At 41.2% G+C, this 18,063-nt stretch overlaps 1 protein-coding gene across 10 annotated transcripts in view; it reads right to left on the bottom strand.

The window, feature by feature from the left end:
- Positions 1-6,080: 6,080 nt before the first annotated feature.
- The window catches only part of ESM1 (endothelial cell specific molecule 1), a 41,642-nt gene continuing 29,659 nt past the window's right edge, over positions 6,081-18,063 (bottom strand). For 6 of the 10 annotated variants that reach the window (XM_005604270.4, XM_070246267.1, XM_005604271.4 and 3 more), the window contains one exon: positions 14,908-16,448. In XM_005604270.4, the coding sequence (XP_005604327.1) occupies positions 16,348-16,448 (101 nt within the window). In that variant the 3' untranslated portion in view covers positions 14,908-16,347. Of the gene's footprint in view, positions 7,240-14,907; positions 16,449-18,063 lie in introns of those variants that run through there. The other 4 variants (XR_002802574.2, XR_011430373.1, XR_011430374.1 and 1 more) reach the window with 1 other exon arrangement.

Raw genomic sequence — 18,063 nt, 5'->3', positions numbered from 1 at the left:
GATATGAGGTCATTCCATCGCATACTAAATATCCCGACAACTCAGATTTACTGTCCCTACTACTCATCATCATCCCTGTTTCATTCCTGGACTCTATCTACCTCAGCAAAGCTACAAGAACACTTCTTCACCCGTTGTTCTGTGTCCATTACACTAGTGTACACACATACAATTGAATTCATCATCGTACAGACGTGCATAGAATTGTGCACAGAACCACATACAGCTTCTACTTGTTTGCTATAGGAGAAAATCAACCTGTTGGACATAGCACTGAAGACGTTGCACAGTCTCTCTTGAGCCTGCTTCTACAACTTCATCTTAAATTGCTCCATCCCATAGACCCATCAGTCCTACGGAATGATTTCAAATTCCCATATGTGCCGTGATCTCACAAATCTCCATGCCTTTGCATATGCTGTTCCCTCTGCCTCAAACTTCCTTCATCTACATTGTTCCTGACCAAGTCCCTACAAATGTCTGCTCACCTTCTCTGAGATGCTTCCCTGGTCCCTGGATACACCTCACTTCAGAGCTTAGCCCACTGTATTGTCCTCTCTGTATAATAGCGTGTCTTTCTCCTGAACTATGAGTTCCCTTTTGATCCATAGAAGGCAGTTGGTAAACTTATTGAATGAATAAATCAGTGCAAAGGCATCTTGTGAAAGACCAAGGTTGATCAGTAGAGGCCAGATTCATTCATAACTAAGCACCTATTGCTCTTCCAACATGTGTGAATTATTGGACCAGGTTTATCAAGGTTACAAAATGACCCCCCACACCCCCCACAGCCCCTCCCCTATCTTTAAGGAGCTTACATTCTGTTCAGGGTGGTGACACATATAAATAACAATTCAGGGCAAATCTGCAGACCTATCTCACTTTCCCAAGTCTTCTGTACAAAGGAATTTTTCTATTTTTACTTTTTGGACACTTTGGATGTTCCATCTACAGTTTCTTTTACTTGGCCTAAAATTAAATTTAAGTAGTCCTGATGGAATTGTGGTGCCTTTTCTCTGGTTCCTGTCTATTGTTCGCCAAGAGCCCATGGGTATAGTGGTGAGCTATCGCAATACCCAGGAGATGCCACACGACACTGAAAAAATATTTTTTGATTGTGCCTAAATAGCAAACAGCAATGGACTCCTCAGCCATTTTCCTGCCACCTCAGGAGTTGCCTTTAAATCTGAAGAGCGATTTCCGTTTGGCATTTTCCTCCTTCAGATTAATAAAAATCCCAAGGACCTGAGCTCTGATGACCTACCTATGGAATTTCCTTTTAGTTTATTTTTTTCCTCAAATTCAAGACACTATATTTCACTTCCTTCTTGATTTTTTTTTCCCAGAAATAGTTTTGTCTTTTTTATAGTTTATCCAAACTTAAGTAATAGGCCTGCACCATGGTGATATGGAGCTTGGGTTGACAAAAGACACTTTCTGGTGGTTTAATGTGAATTGCAAAAGAAGACCCACCAGGCAGATAAATTACAAAGGTGGTTCCTCCCAGCTGATGAATTACACAAAGGCACCCCCTCCAGGCAGAGGAGTTGCAAAAAAGGCACCCACTGAGGGCAAATGATCAACAAAAGGCAGCTGTTGCAGCCCCATTGGCTACAATTTGGTGAGCAAACCTGGGCTGTGTGGAAACCCACACTGGCTGTCTAGGCTGGGTGCTTGTCGCAGGTTTTGTTCCCCGGAAAGCCAACTCTGAGATGGAGATGAACGTGTGCAGGTGGTTCATTAGGGAACACTCTTGGAGCAACACCTGCAGAAGGGCTCGGAGGGGAGAGGAATAGAGGGGAAAGAAACAGGATTGGACAGAAAGAGAAGCTGAGCTGTGATGCAGTCTCCAGGGAAACCTCAGAGGACCTTGCCGGGAGTTTTGAATCTGGGAAGACGGTTCAGAGCTGTACCAAGTTAGGGCAAGGGGACTGGGCCTTTAGATCCCCACGTTGGTTCATCTATGGATTCAGGTAGCCCCATAGAAAGACTCTCTTTAGCAGAGACAATCCTGGCAGGAAGCTGACAGCTGAGGGCAGGCAGCACTCCTAGCAAAAGGGTGAGTAAGTCTTTCATTCCTGAAGGAGTCTCTGGGCAGCATGCTGGAGTTTCCACCCCAGACCTGCACAACTGTCTTCACCTTTTTAGCTTTGGATGGCCCTCCAGCACTGCCGGTCAATGCTCTCCACATTAGCACCCTCCTTGCCTCCCAGAGCCATGACTCTCTCGCAGAATTGTCAGCACCATAGAATCAGACCTGATGTCCTCCAGGATCCTGAGGACAATGGAAGGAAGTGAGGCAAATCCAAATGTCACCATACTATTCCGCTTTTGTGGCTGTTCTTTAGATGGCACAGCCCAAGTGTCAAGGATCCACAGAGGTTACAATTCTTCTTTGCTTAGTGAAAAGATATGTGGATTAAAAGATAGCTCTGCTCTGCCCCACATTGCCACTATTAGCAACAACCAGGCTCTACTTTGATCGTGGAACACTAGCTAACACAGAAACACATCCAGCCTTCCCCGGGAGAGGCAGGTTGGTTTTCATATCTTGCCAAATGAGGGATGGATGTGGGGTCCCTTAAGACGGTCTTTGGGTCCTACATGATGCTTGGTGTTAAGAGTTTATACTGAGAGGGTAAATGCCAAGGAAGAAAAGCCTAATCACATCAGCTATCTCTTGACTAAGTAAAAGGATGAGAGTTCTGGGACATTCTTCCCTCATTTGTCACTAGTCTTAGCCAATCATAGACCACACTTGTGAAACGTAAGTTGAAAAGAAATGCACGGAAGGGAAACCTTGCTATATACAATTTTCCCTGATGAAGCAAGCCATCTTAAAACTAAAAATTTAACAAATACTTATTGAGTCTCTACTATATGCCACGCACTGTGCTACTTCCTGGAGATAAGTGATAAACAAAAACAGACACAGTTTCTATCTTCATGGAGCTTATAGTCTCACCAAAAAGCCTAATGTGTGCCTAACAGATACTACCTGCAGCTGTCATGGATGCCTGCAGGGAAACTGCGTGGTGCTGGGAGAGCATATCAGAGAGGAATTTAGCCCAGTCTAGGGATCCAGAGAAGGCTTCCCTAAAAAGGGGACAGTTAAACTGAAATTTGAAGAATGACTGAGTTAACTCAGCAAAGGATGGGGGTCGGGGGAACATTATAGGCAAGAGAACAGGAGGCGCTGAAGCCAGTGTGCTCAGGGAGTGCCAGACAAGCATAGTGGGAAGTAACTCGGGTCTCTGACCAAAACCTAAAAATGGATCAATGCTGGAGTTTCAGGCACTATGCCAGATGGCGGGAGAAATTTGAGGGCAAGTGACAGTTCTGTTGTCTTCAAACCGCGTCACATGGGAAGCCAACTTTGCAGCATGCTCATGAGTCTATCTGCACACACGCACATCCTCCCTGGACTCATCTTTCTACTCTGAATTATCTCGAGTAATGAGATGATCATTATAACTCAGAGGAACAAAGTAGAACTCAAGACCTTTAAGATAAAATAATAGAATTTTAAAACTGGAAGGAGTCCATAGAGATCAATTTAACAAGTCCCTCATTTTACAGATGGAGAAAACTGTGGCCCAAGGAGATTGAGTTTCTTGCCCAATGTCATACCCCTAGTTAGTTGCACAGCATGGCCCAAATTCATGTCGCCTGGCACCTAAGTGTTTCCTTCTCCTAAGGTCAGGTGCTACAGTATACTTCCCAGAACTTACCTACTCGGATATGCCAAGGCCAGCCGTGTTAGGCATGCTTTACCACATTTGCTCCACCCATACCGTCTTATCAGAGACTTTTCCTCCTGGCTACAGCTCTTTAGATCCTAAATTCATTTGGTAGCATGTGAACTGTGCCCCATCTCACCCCCAGGTACAGCCAGTTGTGACAGAGTTGGCCCTCTAGAATTAACAGGTATTATGTCTGCTGCTCTGCATTCCATCACCTTTTCCATCTGTTTTTGGTATCTGAAACTTTCTTTCCTATGGAAGATTCTTCCATCCTCATTCCCAACCCCGCCCTGGTCATTCAGACTATCCCCCCAGGGCGCTTCCTAGGACTTTTCTGCTGTAGCTATTGGGGAAGTCCTGCAGTCACTACATTAGATTGGCCACCCCAGACCCCCCGCCCCTAAAAGATGGGGAGTGAGACAGAACCCTGATGAAATAAATGTAGCCACTGGATTCAGCCAGACCTGAAACTAGCAAGACTCACTTTCTGGGCTTCCCAGTTAGGAGGACAAATACAGTCCGTTTTTTATTTAAATAATTTTATACTGAGTTTCTATAACTTGCCACCAAAAAAAGAATTTGAATACATAGTGAAAGAACTATGATAGATTCATCTTTTAAAAAAAGATAAACTGGTTGGCCTGTGACCAAGCAGAACTTTTCTCTCAAAAATTTGTACTAATATACCCAGAGACTGTCCTGTAGTCAACCAGTGTGTTGAAGCTCTAGAAATAAAAAGATTATGTAGGGTTGGGGAAGAGATTACTGCCAAAATATGGCAATGTTTTGTGCAAGTCAAAGAAATGGAGGAGATAAAATGGAGCCAGACTGACTGAGTTTGAGACCTGGCTCTGCCACATACTAGGTATGTGATCCTGGGAAAGTTACTCTCTCTCGCTCTGCCTCAGTGTACTTATCTGAAAAATGAGTAAAAAAATTGTACCTGCCTTGTAGGGTTGTTGTGAGGACTAAACAAGCTAATCCATGTAAAGCTCTTAGAACAGGCTTGTACAGAATAAACAGTGTTAGCCACTACTGGTATTATATTAGCATCATTAATGTTATAGTTAAGCAGAAGAAGCCAATTGATAGAAAGGAGAGTGCACCAGGCATAAAGAGTCAAGCAAGATCAAAAACAAAGTCGCAAGATTACTGACCACGGAGGGAGAGAGGAGCTGTCTCTGTTCCAGATGCCTCCCCAGTTCCCATAGGGCCAGCCATACTTCATAAGATTTCTGTGTCCTTAAAATAGCCACCCACCCACCCTTTTTTTTTAACTTGAGCCCCTTTCATTGCATTTCTGTTCCTTGTAATCAAACAAGCCTAGACAAATGCATAGCATTTGCAGAGCCCAGTGCAGGGCAGACCAAATGGCACTTCATGGTTCGACACCGTCGACTGCTCCTGGGGCATTTCATTTATGTGTACTCTCCTGAAAATCCATCTTACTCTGAAAAAACAACTCAGAAGCAAAAGCCTCTCCATGGCAGGCGCCAATGTCATCTCAGTTGTGTGGACAGCATGTTATGCTAACCAGGAAGCCCTGGTCCACTGATGCGTAGGAGGACAAGAGGGAATCCTCTTAATTTCCACCTTTGAAGAGCAGGTAAATCATTTCCTTTGTTGGGATCAGGCATCCAGGACTGCCATGTGAATCCAAAGCGTTTCTAACACTCTTTGCTGAGTTCTATTCATAGAAAAGCTTGGCCTGACTCCAGGTGCGTATCACATTGTTTGTGTGGAATGAGGATGTACTCTGCTTTTTCAGAATAACAAGCCCATGTTTTCGAGTCATTAAGGGAAAAACTTTTCCCACAGCATAATGAGCGGAGTTCACTTCATCACACCCAAGGTGTGTCATTCCAAAGACACAAATAAAATGTCCCCAAAGAAGAAATCCCAAAGCCACACACATTCCAGCTCCCTTGTCAGTTAGTAAACAATGTGTCTGAGAAGATTTACCCCAGTGCCCTCACACATATTCTTCCCCAGGAAACCGACTCCCTCTCATACCTTTTCTTCCTACTTCAAAACATGTAGAAAACTAAATGAGGGCAGATGAGTCAGCCCACAAGGGAAAGAACACAGATACTGGAAGAGGAGAAAACATCTGGCCCAGTTTTTCCCTTCTGAGTTTTCACCCATCAATCAGTCAAAATCCACACTCGTCCTGAATTTGAGAATTTTAGATTTACCACCCTGACATACTCTACAACAGCCATCACCCCATGAAGATGGAAATATGTAAATATAGTAATAATCTCTCTACCAATTAGAATATTTCTCTGAAGATGGAATATTAATCTTGCTTGAATAAGAACAAATAGATACACGTAGTTCATTGACCCTTTTTTTATTGAGGTATAATTGACATATAACATTATGTTAGTTTCAGGTGTATGACATGATTTGATACTTATATACATTGCAAAACAGTCACCACAATAAGTCCAGCTAACATCCATCACCAGACATAGTTACAAAAATTTTTTTCTTCTGAGTACCTTTAAGAGCTACTCTCTTAGCAACTTTCAAATATGCAACACAGTATTATTAATTATAGTCACCATGCTGTGCATTACATCCACATGACATTTATTTTATAACTGGAAGTTTGTATCTTTTGATCACGTGACCCATTTTGCCCACTCCCTGGCCCCTACCTCTGGCAACCACCAATCTGTTCTCTATATCTATGAAGTTGGTTTTTTGTTTTGTTTTTAGATTCCACATTTAAGTGAGATCATATGGTATTTGTCTTTCTCTGTCTGACTTATTTCACTTAGCATAACGCCCTAAGGTCCATTCATATCGTCACAAATGGCACGATTTGCTTCTTTTTTATGGCTGAATAATAGTCCATTGTACCACGTTTTCTTTATCCATTCATGTATCAATGGGCACTTGGGTTGCTTCCATGTCTTGGCTATTGTCAATAATGCTACAATGAACACAGAGGTGTAGATATCTTTTCAAGTTAGTGTTTTTGTTTTCTTTGGATAAATACCCAGAAGTGGAATTGCTGGATCCATTAGTTCTTTATTTCTTGGAAAATAATTGCACAAACAAATGAAGACAATGTTGACCAGACATGGTGCTTTACAAGAAGTGACAATGATCATAGGGTTAAGACGAACTTTGCACCTACCCTGGGAAATTCCTCCTCAGCCTCCCTGACATATCATCTCATTTGGTCATAGACTCCTCCCTCTAATCATGGCCTTCACTTGCTGCAGGTGACAGAGTCAGTCATGACTTGGCCCTTGCCAGCACTGCTGCACTTCCGCCTGCAAAAAGCAAATGTTCTGGTCCCTCAATGATGCAGTCTTGGCCTTTCCTGTTCCTTCTGGGTGTCATGGTCCCCATGTGGACTTGGATGGAGAAGTAGTGCTTTTCAGGGCCTCAGAAGCAAGGAGGTGGTCACCATCCTGAGCACATTTCCTAAGAGAGGCAGCTTGTCAAGATTTCTAACAGGTGTTGTGTTGACCTAATTCTTCTAAAGACAATAAGGAAAAGATAGTAAAGGAAGCAGTATGGAAAGTCTAGTCAAAATATCAAAGACCACTTTTTTAGCATTTACTTTGATCTAATTTCAGACTTACAGAAAAGTCTCAAGAATAGAGAAAAATTCCCATATTACGCTTTATCCGGATTCCCCAGATGTTAACATTTTATCATGTTTACTTTATCATTCTCTCTCTTGCTATGTATACATATTATATGTTTTTCCTGTTTGAGCATAAATTGCAGCCATTTAGGTAGAATTGAAAAGAAGAAGATTTTTAACAATAAACTTCAAGATGAGGAGCAAAAAGTCACTGATGTTAAATAACTAGATTTTTTTTAAAACAATTTTGCCTTAAAGCAATTGTGAATAATAATTTTTTGTCTTTAACACCAAATAAAGTCATTTAAGAAAAGAAATCAAGTCAGACCATGAGACTGACCTTTGACTTCATGAGGTAAAGGAGGCAGTCAAATGGGTACTGCTTCCCGCCACCAACACCACAGCCCTTGCCCCGATGCTGGTCCCATCAGAACCTGGCCATGCCTCTGTTCCAGCCATCAAGAAGCTTCAACCAACCCACAAAGACACTAGAGTAACACATCCCATGTTTCCCCCAAAAGTACCAATAACACAAATGATGTAGGGCAGACTCCTACTTCCTAACTTCCCACAACCACAGGGTGAGTTTCTTTGTTCCCCAAGGCACGCCTTCCTGACCAGATCTTACTCCTACTTATTATCTTATCTTGTTATCTTACACAACTTGGTTTTCGCCAAAACAGTACTGCCCCAATAGATCAACATCTCATTGACCACACTCTGAATGGCTTTGGTTACATCCAAAAATGCAATCCACCTACAAAGGAAGAATATTGGTCACAATTGAGCTATTCATTAAAATGGGCCACAAGGTCTGAGGGTAATACCCCAAAAAGGAGTTTCAAAGAGGCTTAGAACAATGGAGTAGCACTAAAATACGAACAAACAATGGGAGCCCTTTGTCCCAGCAGCAGCACTCCAGCAAGAATGTCAGTTTGCTCCTGTCACCTGCACCTCCCAAGCTGCCCTGCATCCTCCAAAGCAACTGACTGAGCAGGTGTTTTGTTTTTTCATTTTGTGAAGCACCCCATATTCTACAAATAAATTACCCTTTTGTCAAAATTGGCCAAAGTCAGTTTTGTTCATTTTTTTGTTTTGTTTTGCTTGCAACAGAGAATCATAAACTACCACACATGATTAAGTTGCACACTTGTGTGCTTCAGTTTTGTTTGTCCCATCTCCACAGGCTCTTTAAAGACAGGAACCATAACTTTTCATCTCCTCACTCTGTTTCCAGTGACATTGTGCAGAATGAATGCTCTCCAACCAGACTACCTGACTACTCATAAATAAAAAGTGAAATAGCCCTAAACTAGACTTACTGGACTTTCTCCTTACTTTTTAAACTGGATTTTGCTTTTGTATAAATCTACTGAAACAGTCCATTTTCAAATTCCTCCAGTCTCTATAAGCCATGAACAATTTCATGAAAGTGGTTTTCGAAATCTACTCATCTCTGGCCGCAGATCCCTCCATAGCTCTGATTCATTAATAACTAGAAAGTCAACAGTGATCCTGATTTCCAAGGTTGTTTTCAAACCAGGAACTTTGCTGCTGCCAAGACTAGCAGGGGTTTCTGAACTGGCCAACATTCCTTGAGTTTCCTTTGAGAGATGGAAAAAAAAGGCAGCTGAAATGCATTATATCAGAAAGAAAGGTATGAACACGTTAAGGGGAAACTACAAAGGAAGCGGGCCAAGTCCCAAAATAAAAGACAGGAATAGAAAACTAAAAATAGCACACGGGGAAGTGTGCCGCATCTGTAGGGCTCCCTCGCATTCTCCTGAAGCATTGTACCTTTCTTTTTTTCTGGAGCATGCTAATGATTGTTTGGAGATTTAAATAGAACACTATTATTTGCTCTTTAAAAATAGTCACTTCTTTTGTAGAATTGTGAGAGAGTTTCAAATGCTATTAATTGAACTTCACTCATTGCTATTTATCTTTTACAGATATCTTCAAATTTGTTAAGGAGTCAGCCAATTTTCTTTAATCTCTTTATTTTTTTCATCTTTAACAGAACATATAAAATATTGCAATTATTTCAGTCTTGCTGCAATTAATGGACACTTGAAATACCAAAATAATGAGTTTTGGCTTATACGATAACACTTTAATTATCTGCCATTTATTGGAAAGCTTGGTGTATGCCAAACCCAGTGATAGGATAAAATGGCATAAAAAGAACATGTGGAGAGGACCTCACAACTTTGCACATAAGCCACTACCCACACTTTATACAGAGGACACTAAGGGGCATTGCGGTTAAGTAACACTCCTGAAGTCAATAACTAGTGACTATTACAGTGAGTTAATCCTGGCTCCCTCTGACTCAAAAACTCTAGGGTCCTTCCACAGTATTTAAGATAGTCAAAAATATTTTTCACATAGGCTAAGTACATTTAGTGAGCACGGAGCCATCAATAGGACATTAACTGCTCACTTTCTCAGTTTTGCATACTTTTGAAGACTTACAATTGGATTTATTTTTAAATCTGAAAATGCATCGTACACATCCCATGACTAAGATAGGTACCATTCCTCCTGGGTATAAGGTTTATCTTCCACCATCCAATCAGTTGTCAGATTATTATGACAATTACTTTTTTCCCTTAAGAGAAATATGTTATGATAGATTTTAAGAAAATGAAACCTCATACTGGGAACTGCCTATGTAGAGGTCATTCACGACATTTGTTTAATAATCACTTCCAAGTTGTTAATTCCTGTTTTCTCTAGACAAAACAAAAACAGGAAATATTTACCAACTTCACAGGTGTCGGGAAATACTTTAGAAATCCTGGTGGCTGACCACCCGCTTAAGCAGAAAGCATTCCTGTGCATAGGTGCAGAAGGTATATTGTCATTTAAAACGTGTCCTTATGATCCAGAGCCCTTCATCTACACTTTCTAAGGATTCCCAGCTTTGCTTCTGTCAGACCAAAGATCTGTTCCAGAAAGGAGTTGCCATTATGCTAATGCGCTTTGTAGCCTTTCAAGTATTTACAGGAAAACTACAATTCTCTACACTTACTTGGTTTGAAATCCTATTTTCATATCTAAGTGCCAAGATGACAAAGTACATCCCAAAACTACTGAAATATAGGATTATGTTCTTAAGTCACCATTTATGTAGTAACCCACTAGTTTGTTTTCATTTGTTTAAATTTGCTGCAATTTAAATTTTCAAAAATGGAGAGAGCTTTATTGTTTTTCCCAATCATAAAACTAACTGCAAAACTTTCAGAAAATAGTTAAAAATATAAAGAACAAGATAAGCATCACTCTTAATATCTCAATTTATATCCATTTATATATTTTTTTTCACAAAAATTAGAATCTCCCTATAGCATTGTAGCATGCTTTTTCTCACTAAATATGCAGTAGAAGTGCTCTTAAGCACCCTTTACTCAATCATCTCACTTGAGTTCACTGCATCTCTACTCTCCCTGGGTACCATATGACTACTGTCATCCGTGGTGTACTGAAGGATGCAGGCAGGCAGGCCTCCCTCTGGGATGCACCCGCACACTTGCATTTCCACTGTTGAAATAAAAACGTACCAAGAGTCTTTTGCATTTGTTCCCAAATCCATTTGCAACAGTTACCACTGTTATATAACATAATTAAATATTATGTAGATCAATAAGCTGGCAATGCAAAAAGAGGATTGTCGTTTCTACAAAACCTAAGGTAAATGTTTGAGGGAAACCTGATATAAAGGTATCACTTTAAAAAACAGCTGCTCTCAGACTGGGGAGAAGGTGTCATGAAAATCTAGGAGTCTGCTCCCTGATTGTGGTTTAAGCGAGGAAGACCGTGTGCGCTCAGCAGCAGCCACACTACCTGTCCAGCTCCCAGCACCAGTTACATTGTCACCCTCTGCTTTGAGTGAACATGTTTGTGTCAACCACTCTATATGCACCTCATCATTTTCAATATCTAAATCATAGTCAGTTCTTGGCTACACTGCCATTTCCTTAATCAATAACCTATCAATGACCTTTTCAGTTTGCTTATCACTTTTCAATACTGTAATAACTTTGCAATGTTTTTTGTACATATGTTTATTGTACATTTTAAAAAATTATTTCCTTGGAATAAATTCATAAAAGTAGAATTTTTGCATGAAATGATGTATACTTTTTTAAGCCTTCATATAGATATATATGTGCATTTTGTTTTAATATGGGGTAGGTAAACTAAAGAGTCTAATGTTTTTAAAAATTGAATGGCTAAAAGTGGTACAATGATAAGTAGTAGAGTTTTCACCACCACACACAGCATTTTATCACCGAATTTCCTTGGAGCCAGGTGTTTTCATCTGTAAAATAAAAGGTTTAGACTAAATTCTTTAGGCCTCTCCTCTCAAGTCCAATATCTCAGATTCCCTGCACTGCTATATTTTCTAGGGGGCTGGAAAATGTATTTACTTTGTAAGAGTTATGTCTCAAAAACCTATGTAAGTGGAGCTTTATAAACCAGATTCATATAACCACATCAAACTATGTCATTGCTTCAGGAAGTCTTTATCTCCATTTATGACTGACAACCCTGAGCTTAGAATGGTGCCTCCCTAATCTTTGAGGGGCAGGGGGAAGGTAGACAGAAAGAAACAAAAACTCTTCTAGTGACTAGGGTCTCCCCTCTCTAGTTGTAGACTAACTGCCCTTCTGTCCTTCCTGGATGACTTCTAGAAAAGTGCTCACCTGCCATGCAGTTTTCGGCACCCTTCACTCAGGCTTCTGTCCTGACCTCTCCATAGACGCAGCTCCACTGTGGTTACCAGTGGAGGTAACCTCAGGTTACTCCTGAGGACTCTTCAGGTCTTCCTGATCTCTCCATGACACAAGGCACCACTGGTCACTCTTCTCGAATGTCTTTTTGTGTGTATGAGGAAGATTGGCCCTGAGCTAACATCTGTCGCCAGTCTTCCTCTTTTTACTCAAGGAAGATTGTTGCTAAGCTAACAAGTGTGCCAGTCTTCCTCATTTTGTATGTGGGATGCTGCCACAGCATGGCTTGATGAACAGTGTGTAGGTCTGCACCCAGGATCTGAACCCGTGAACCTGGGGCCACTGAAGCAGAGCATGCGAATTTAACCACTATGCCACTGGGCTGGCCCCTTGAATGCCTTTCCTTCTATGAGACCACAGGCTCCTTGATTACTTCCTAAGTCTCTGGTTCTTCCACCTCCATCCTCCTTTAATGGTCTTCTACTTGTCTCTGACAGGTCCCCACAGTTTAGCTTAAAGTGTCTCTGACGTTTCTCACCTCTCTCAGCTGCTTAAATAGTTAAACATCCTCAAACAAAAAAATTGAATGAACCAACTGGTTAGGAAATATTGCAGTGTATTTTTTCATTAGGCCAGCAACGTTTGGTTTCGATCATCTCTTAGTTTATCTCCCTTCTAGGCAAGTCTACATTTCCTTATATCAGTGATTCTCAAAGTGGGCCCCTGGACCAGCAGCATCTGTATCACGTGGGTACTTGTTAAAATGGAAAATCCTTGGGTCTCCCCTCAGACATACTGAATCAACAACTTGTGTTCTAGCAAGGCCTCCAGGTGACTCTGCTGCATACTAAAGTTTGCAAACCACTGCTCTATGACATGCATCCTTTTACAGCCAGGCTTTAGTTTAATGACTCGTGTTAACTGATGGGTAACCAGAAATAAGCAATTCTCCCTTTAAATATCTGTGTGATGTTCAATTACATCTGTAAATGCTTCACTTGTAGGGAGCTTAGGGTAAAGGAAAGGAACAAAATGCAGGATGGAAACAACAGTCCTCCCAAATTGCCTCTCACAGAAAATGACAACACAGTCTGGCTACCACAGAAATTGCTTTATGCATTTTGCTACCACTGGTGACATCTCCAGAACCTAAGGGAGAAGTGCTCCCTGTCTCTATTGCCCTGGACAGCTCTGTCAGATCCACTGACTCTAACGTACGTCCCCAGTTTTATCAATCTCCTCATGTCCCAATAAGCAAGATAAGTAGCCATCAGGGAGACAGGGGAGCTGGCAGATGAAAGAGGCCATCGGCTCCCTCAGTAGCTGTGCTCTGCTGGAAGACAGAAGGCCTGTCACCTGCTTCATCCATCCACTCATTCATTCCTCCAGTCATCCATTCACCCATTCCCTCCCTCCTCCCATCAATCCTTCTATCCACCTATCTCCTCATCCACCCTTTCACTCATCCATCCACCCATTCATTCATTCCACAAATATTTATTGTGTGAAATATGTGCCAGCTTAGCTTCTCTTCAATATCAAGTGAAGTTGCACCTCAAAGGAGACCACTGACCCATGGCATTTTCTTTTGCTTCTCCAGTGTTTCCCAGGATGGTCCACTGGGGTGCAAGGGAGAAAATCTCAGATCTATATTTATTTGTTTTCCTTTTAAAAATTTCTAGGGGCCGGCCCAGTGGCATAGCGGTTAAGTTTGCATGCTCTGCTTTGGTGGCCCGGGGTTTGCAGGTTCAGATCCCAGGTGCAGACCTAGTATGGCTTATCAAGCCACGCTGTGGCGGCATCCCACATAAAATAGAGGAAGACTGGCACAGATGTTAGCTCAGCAACAATCTTTCTCAAGCAAAAAGAAGAGGATTGGCAACAGATGTTAGCTCAGGGCCAATCTTCCTCACACACACACACATACACACAAAATTTCTAGTTTGAGCGTATGTTTTAGAATGAACACAATGCGCTAGTACTATGCCGTGTGTACAGTTTAAAATTGCACACTCAAAAATATTGCAATCAAAAAGTGTGCAAAATCCAAGATTTTGGAGACCACTGCTATGAAGAATAGAGTGAGAAGACTACAGAGCAATTCAGAGTAGAATGTCATTAGCATTTGGAGTGAAGAGCACAAACAGGCCCTAGCAGCATGAAGCTGGGCAGCTAGAAGACAAGCCTGCAACTGAGAGTGGATGAGCCCGCCCAAGTTTGATTTTATTGCCCATGGTCACACAAGTTGTTGCTGCAGAGCCCGGAGCAGAGGCAAGTCCTACCCAGGCTAGCTCTTGTTCCCCTGTCCACACTGCCCCAAAGGGCAATTGGACTGCAGCCCGGGCTTCAGGCCAAGAAGGCAGATCTTTAAGCAACCTCACTCACTGAGAGGGTATCCTGAAACTTCATTGCACACTGGTGAAAGTAACGATTTTCAGTGCTTTCTGTTTTTATTTAATAACAATGTTAATATCTTGCATTAACATGGCTTTTTATCTCATTCAAATCCAATTTTTTTCATCTTAAAAAAAGATTAATTGTTTTTCCTAATACAGACATAATATATACATATATATATGTGTGTGTGTATTGCCTCTGTAGAATGGGTTAACATATAGGGACCAACTTTTTAGGAAGTAGGCACAGGTAGACCAAAAAAATTAATTTTCTGGCGTCATGTTTTGGCTAAAGATACTTATCTGTAGCAGAAAATTCAGGTGAAGAACCTGCCCTTTAATATGCATAGAAGAGTTCTTATTCATTGAACAAATCATTTAAACAACTTTCAACAATTTAACAAAGTCATGAGTGGACTCACAGCAGCTGTCTGGTTTTTTTTATTGAACAATCATAAACTTGTCCTTTTAAAACAAATCCTAACAGCTTATTCAGCTTACATTCAAAGACCCTCCCACACACACATTCACAACTCTGTTGGCAAAACTTTGAGAATAAAATATAGGTAAATAGTGAAATAATTCTTAAATAATTCTTCACCCCAAATAAAATACTTCTGTAAATATTTCCTAACAAAATCTAGTAAAACAATCTTGTTTATGCTAAGATCCTCCCAAGTGTACTCATCATTCCACTTATAAACCAAGTTTAAAGGGAAAAAATATGAAAATGAACTACATTTTAAAGCTGATGTTTCCTGGTGAAAATTGACTCTTTTCCAAACCTCCTAAAAAGCATTTTCTACTTTAAATTTAAAACTCATCCAAGTCACTGCACTTACTTTTAAGTAAATTCCCTCTCTTGCTCATTTTTTGACATTTTATAAATCCATAGTGACTAAATTTTTCTGTTTCTCTTATGTTAATTACTGATAATATTACTATAATTATTAACGATAAATTTACCATGCCTTGGATGTTTTCAAACCTTATAGAGTTACACTTGTATTCTAATCATTTTAAACAAACAATATTATGTTCATTTTCTCAAGAGGGTGATAAATACGGGTATGGAGGATGACTCGTACTAACATAATTGTTTACAAAAATATATAAATATTTACCTTCAAACCTCCTCCAGTGGGCAAAATAATTCCTAGCTCTCTCTCTGAGGTGGCGTTCTTTAAAGCCATTTATCGAAGCGTATGCTTGCCCTCTGCTCCAGAACCATCCTTCAGAGACGGTAACCTGGGAACCACATCAGCAGCCCTTTGAAACCTGCCTCAATTCAAGGCTGCTACTCAAACTCCCACAAGCTTCAAACATCCCACTTCTTTCAGGGATTGTTTTGTTTTGACTTTTCCCAAAGTGAAAAAAAAGAGCACAATTAAATTCTATTAAAGCTACCACAAGGAAGACCTAAATATCACACTCTCCCACCCCACCCCCACCTTCTCTTGCTCCTAACTCTTCCTCCATGTGGTATCCCGATATTGACAGTCATCCAAGTCGAAGAACTGGGCACTCACTGCGGTCTTCAGCTTTGGCTAGCTTTCCCTTTGGCTCACCTGTCTCCAGGTCAAGATTGTCTAAATTGCATTTCGAGTTCTTCAGTATTGCTATAAACACATATTTAACAAATCTCTATGCATTCAAATATTTAACAAATATCTAAAAGTGTTCAGTCATATGCATTTTATGGATTGTTAGTAGCCTACTTTTTTGTTTTCTGGACCCACCCTGAATCACACTTGGTCTCCAAAAATTACATGTCCATATGCTATAATCTAGACAATTCCTAAAATGTCAGCTGTGTGTTGAATGAACATTAAAATAGAGTCTTCTCTTGGACATCCCACCCAGGATCAGCGGGGATTTAACCATTTCATTACAGGAGCCCGGGCAGCATTCTCTTTCACGAGTTCTTCTCTCACAGCATTGCCATCTCCAGATGCCATGTCATGCTCTGAAATGAGAAGGGATACAAATCATGTCCTAACGTTTATAACTCCACGATCAAGTACAGTTTTGTCTTATTTTTGTATTACAATGGATTTACAATGAAATCTTTAATAGATGTAAAGAGCCTGTGCTTACCCACTCTCTATCAATTAGCACCTCCCATCAAAGACAGGACCTTCTTGAATTATTTCTCTTCATACATCTCTCATCACCTGACATTATCTTACACATGCATTTGTCTTTTTTTTCTGTCTTATCTCACTCCACCACTAGAATATCAGCTCCATGAAGGCAGGGGCTTTGTTTCATTCACTGTTACAACAGTGCCAGAAACATGGTAGGCACGTAATAAATACTTATGGAAAGAGCCAATGCTGCCGGAACAGATCTCTAAGTAAGATTTTTATACCATGTGGTATGGAAAAGAGGTTAGCTTATTGGTGTGGCTCCAGAAGGCAGAAGGCAGACCAAAGGGCAGAAAGATTATTCTTGCTCCACATAAGAGAAGAGTTTGCAAGATTTAGAATTTTTTAAAATGAAATTTTTCTGCTTCTCAAAGTAGTGAGGTGTGTTCGCTTCTGCAGCGCACATCCTGAAATGGAATGCTATAGGAAGATTAACACAGTCCAGCAGATGAATGCCTGGAAATTCATGAAACATTCCAGATTTTACCACACCTTTCCCAAAAAAAAGTTGTTTGTGAATTCCAAGTCTTGGAAAGTGTGGAAGTTCACTACAAAAAAAAAAAAAAAAAGAACAACAGATGAAGACAGGAAGGCGACTTGCCAAGAGTATTGTAGTCAACAGGTAGACAGAGAAGACAACCTCATGCAACCAGGGCATGAAAGGGACCTCCGGAAGTCCCTATGCTGTCGAACCGTGGCGCCATTTCCAAAGGCTGGGCCAAAACAGGTTTGTGCAAAGGTGACATGAAGCCCAGGGCAGGACTGAGGCCCCAAGCCCCCTCTTGTAAACTGTCAGGCCTGAAGCCCAGGAGGGCCCATGCAGACAACACACAACTGTCTGGAAGAGATCCAGGGCAGCCTCTCCACAAGGCCTTTAGGATGCTCTGCTCTCCATCCTGAGCCTAGCTAAGATTACCAAGATTACACTCATAATCGTCTTTTGCTGCTCCTTTAGCCAATGAAAGAAAATGCTTTTTCCGTAAATTTCTAATAAGGATCTTGATACCTCATTTGGATATAGAAATATTTTCTGTGTGACCTATAACATAGCAAAGTATCTGTTTTCAAGGCATCCCCATAGTAGTCAAGATATTTGCAGAACCTGCAAGCAAATGAGAAAGGGGGCCAGGCCTGAGGGAAAGAGACTGCACACTGGTCCAGGGGAGAAGGGACCCGCTGCTGTGTGTGCAGCAAGACGGACGGAGGTGAGACGCCGAGGGTTCTGTCATTGAGGATTATTCCAAAGGAGCGTTCACGGCCTCCCAGACATTCAGGCCAAACACGAACAAAGATTCACAAGGGATTCAGTTCTCTCTCGGTGGGAAAGGTTTAGGTGTAACCTTAAAGAAGTGAAGGGGAATGTGCAAGCTGTTCCTTCAAAGCTCTTTTCAGCCTGCGGTTTTAAGAAAGCAAAGTAAGACAAAAGAAGTGGCA

The sequence above is a fragment of the Equus caballus genome, chromosome 21 (genome assembly GCF_041296265.1).
Source record: "Equus caballus isolate H_3958 breed thoroughbred chromosome 21, TB-T2T, whole genome shotgun sequence".
Classification (NCBI taxonomy): domain Eukaryota; kingdom Metazoa; phylum Chordata; class Mammalia; order Perissodactyla; family Equidae; genus Equus; species Equus caballus.
This window is presented reverse-complemented; position numbering and strand designations above follow the sequence as displayed.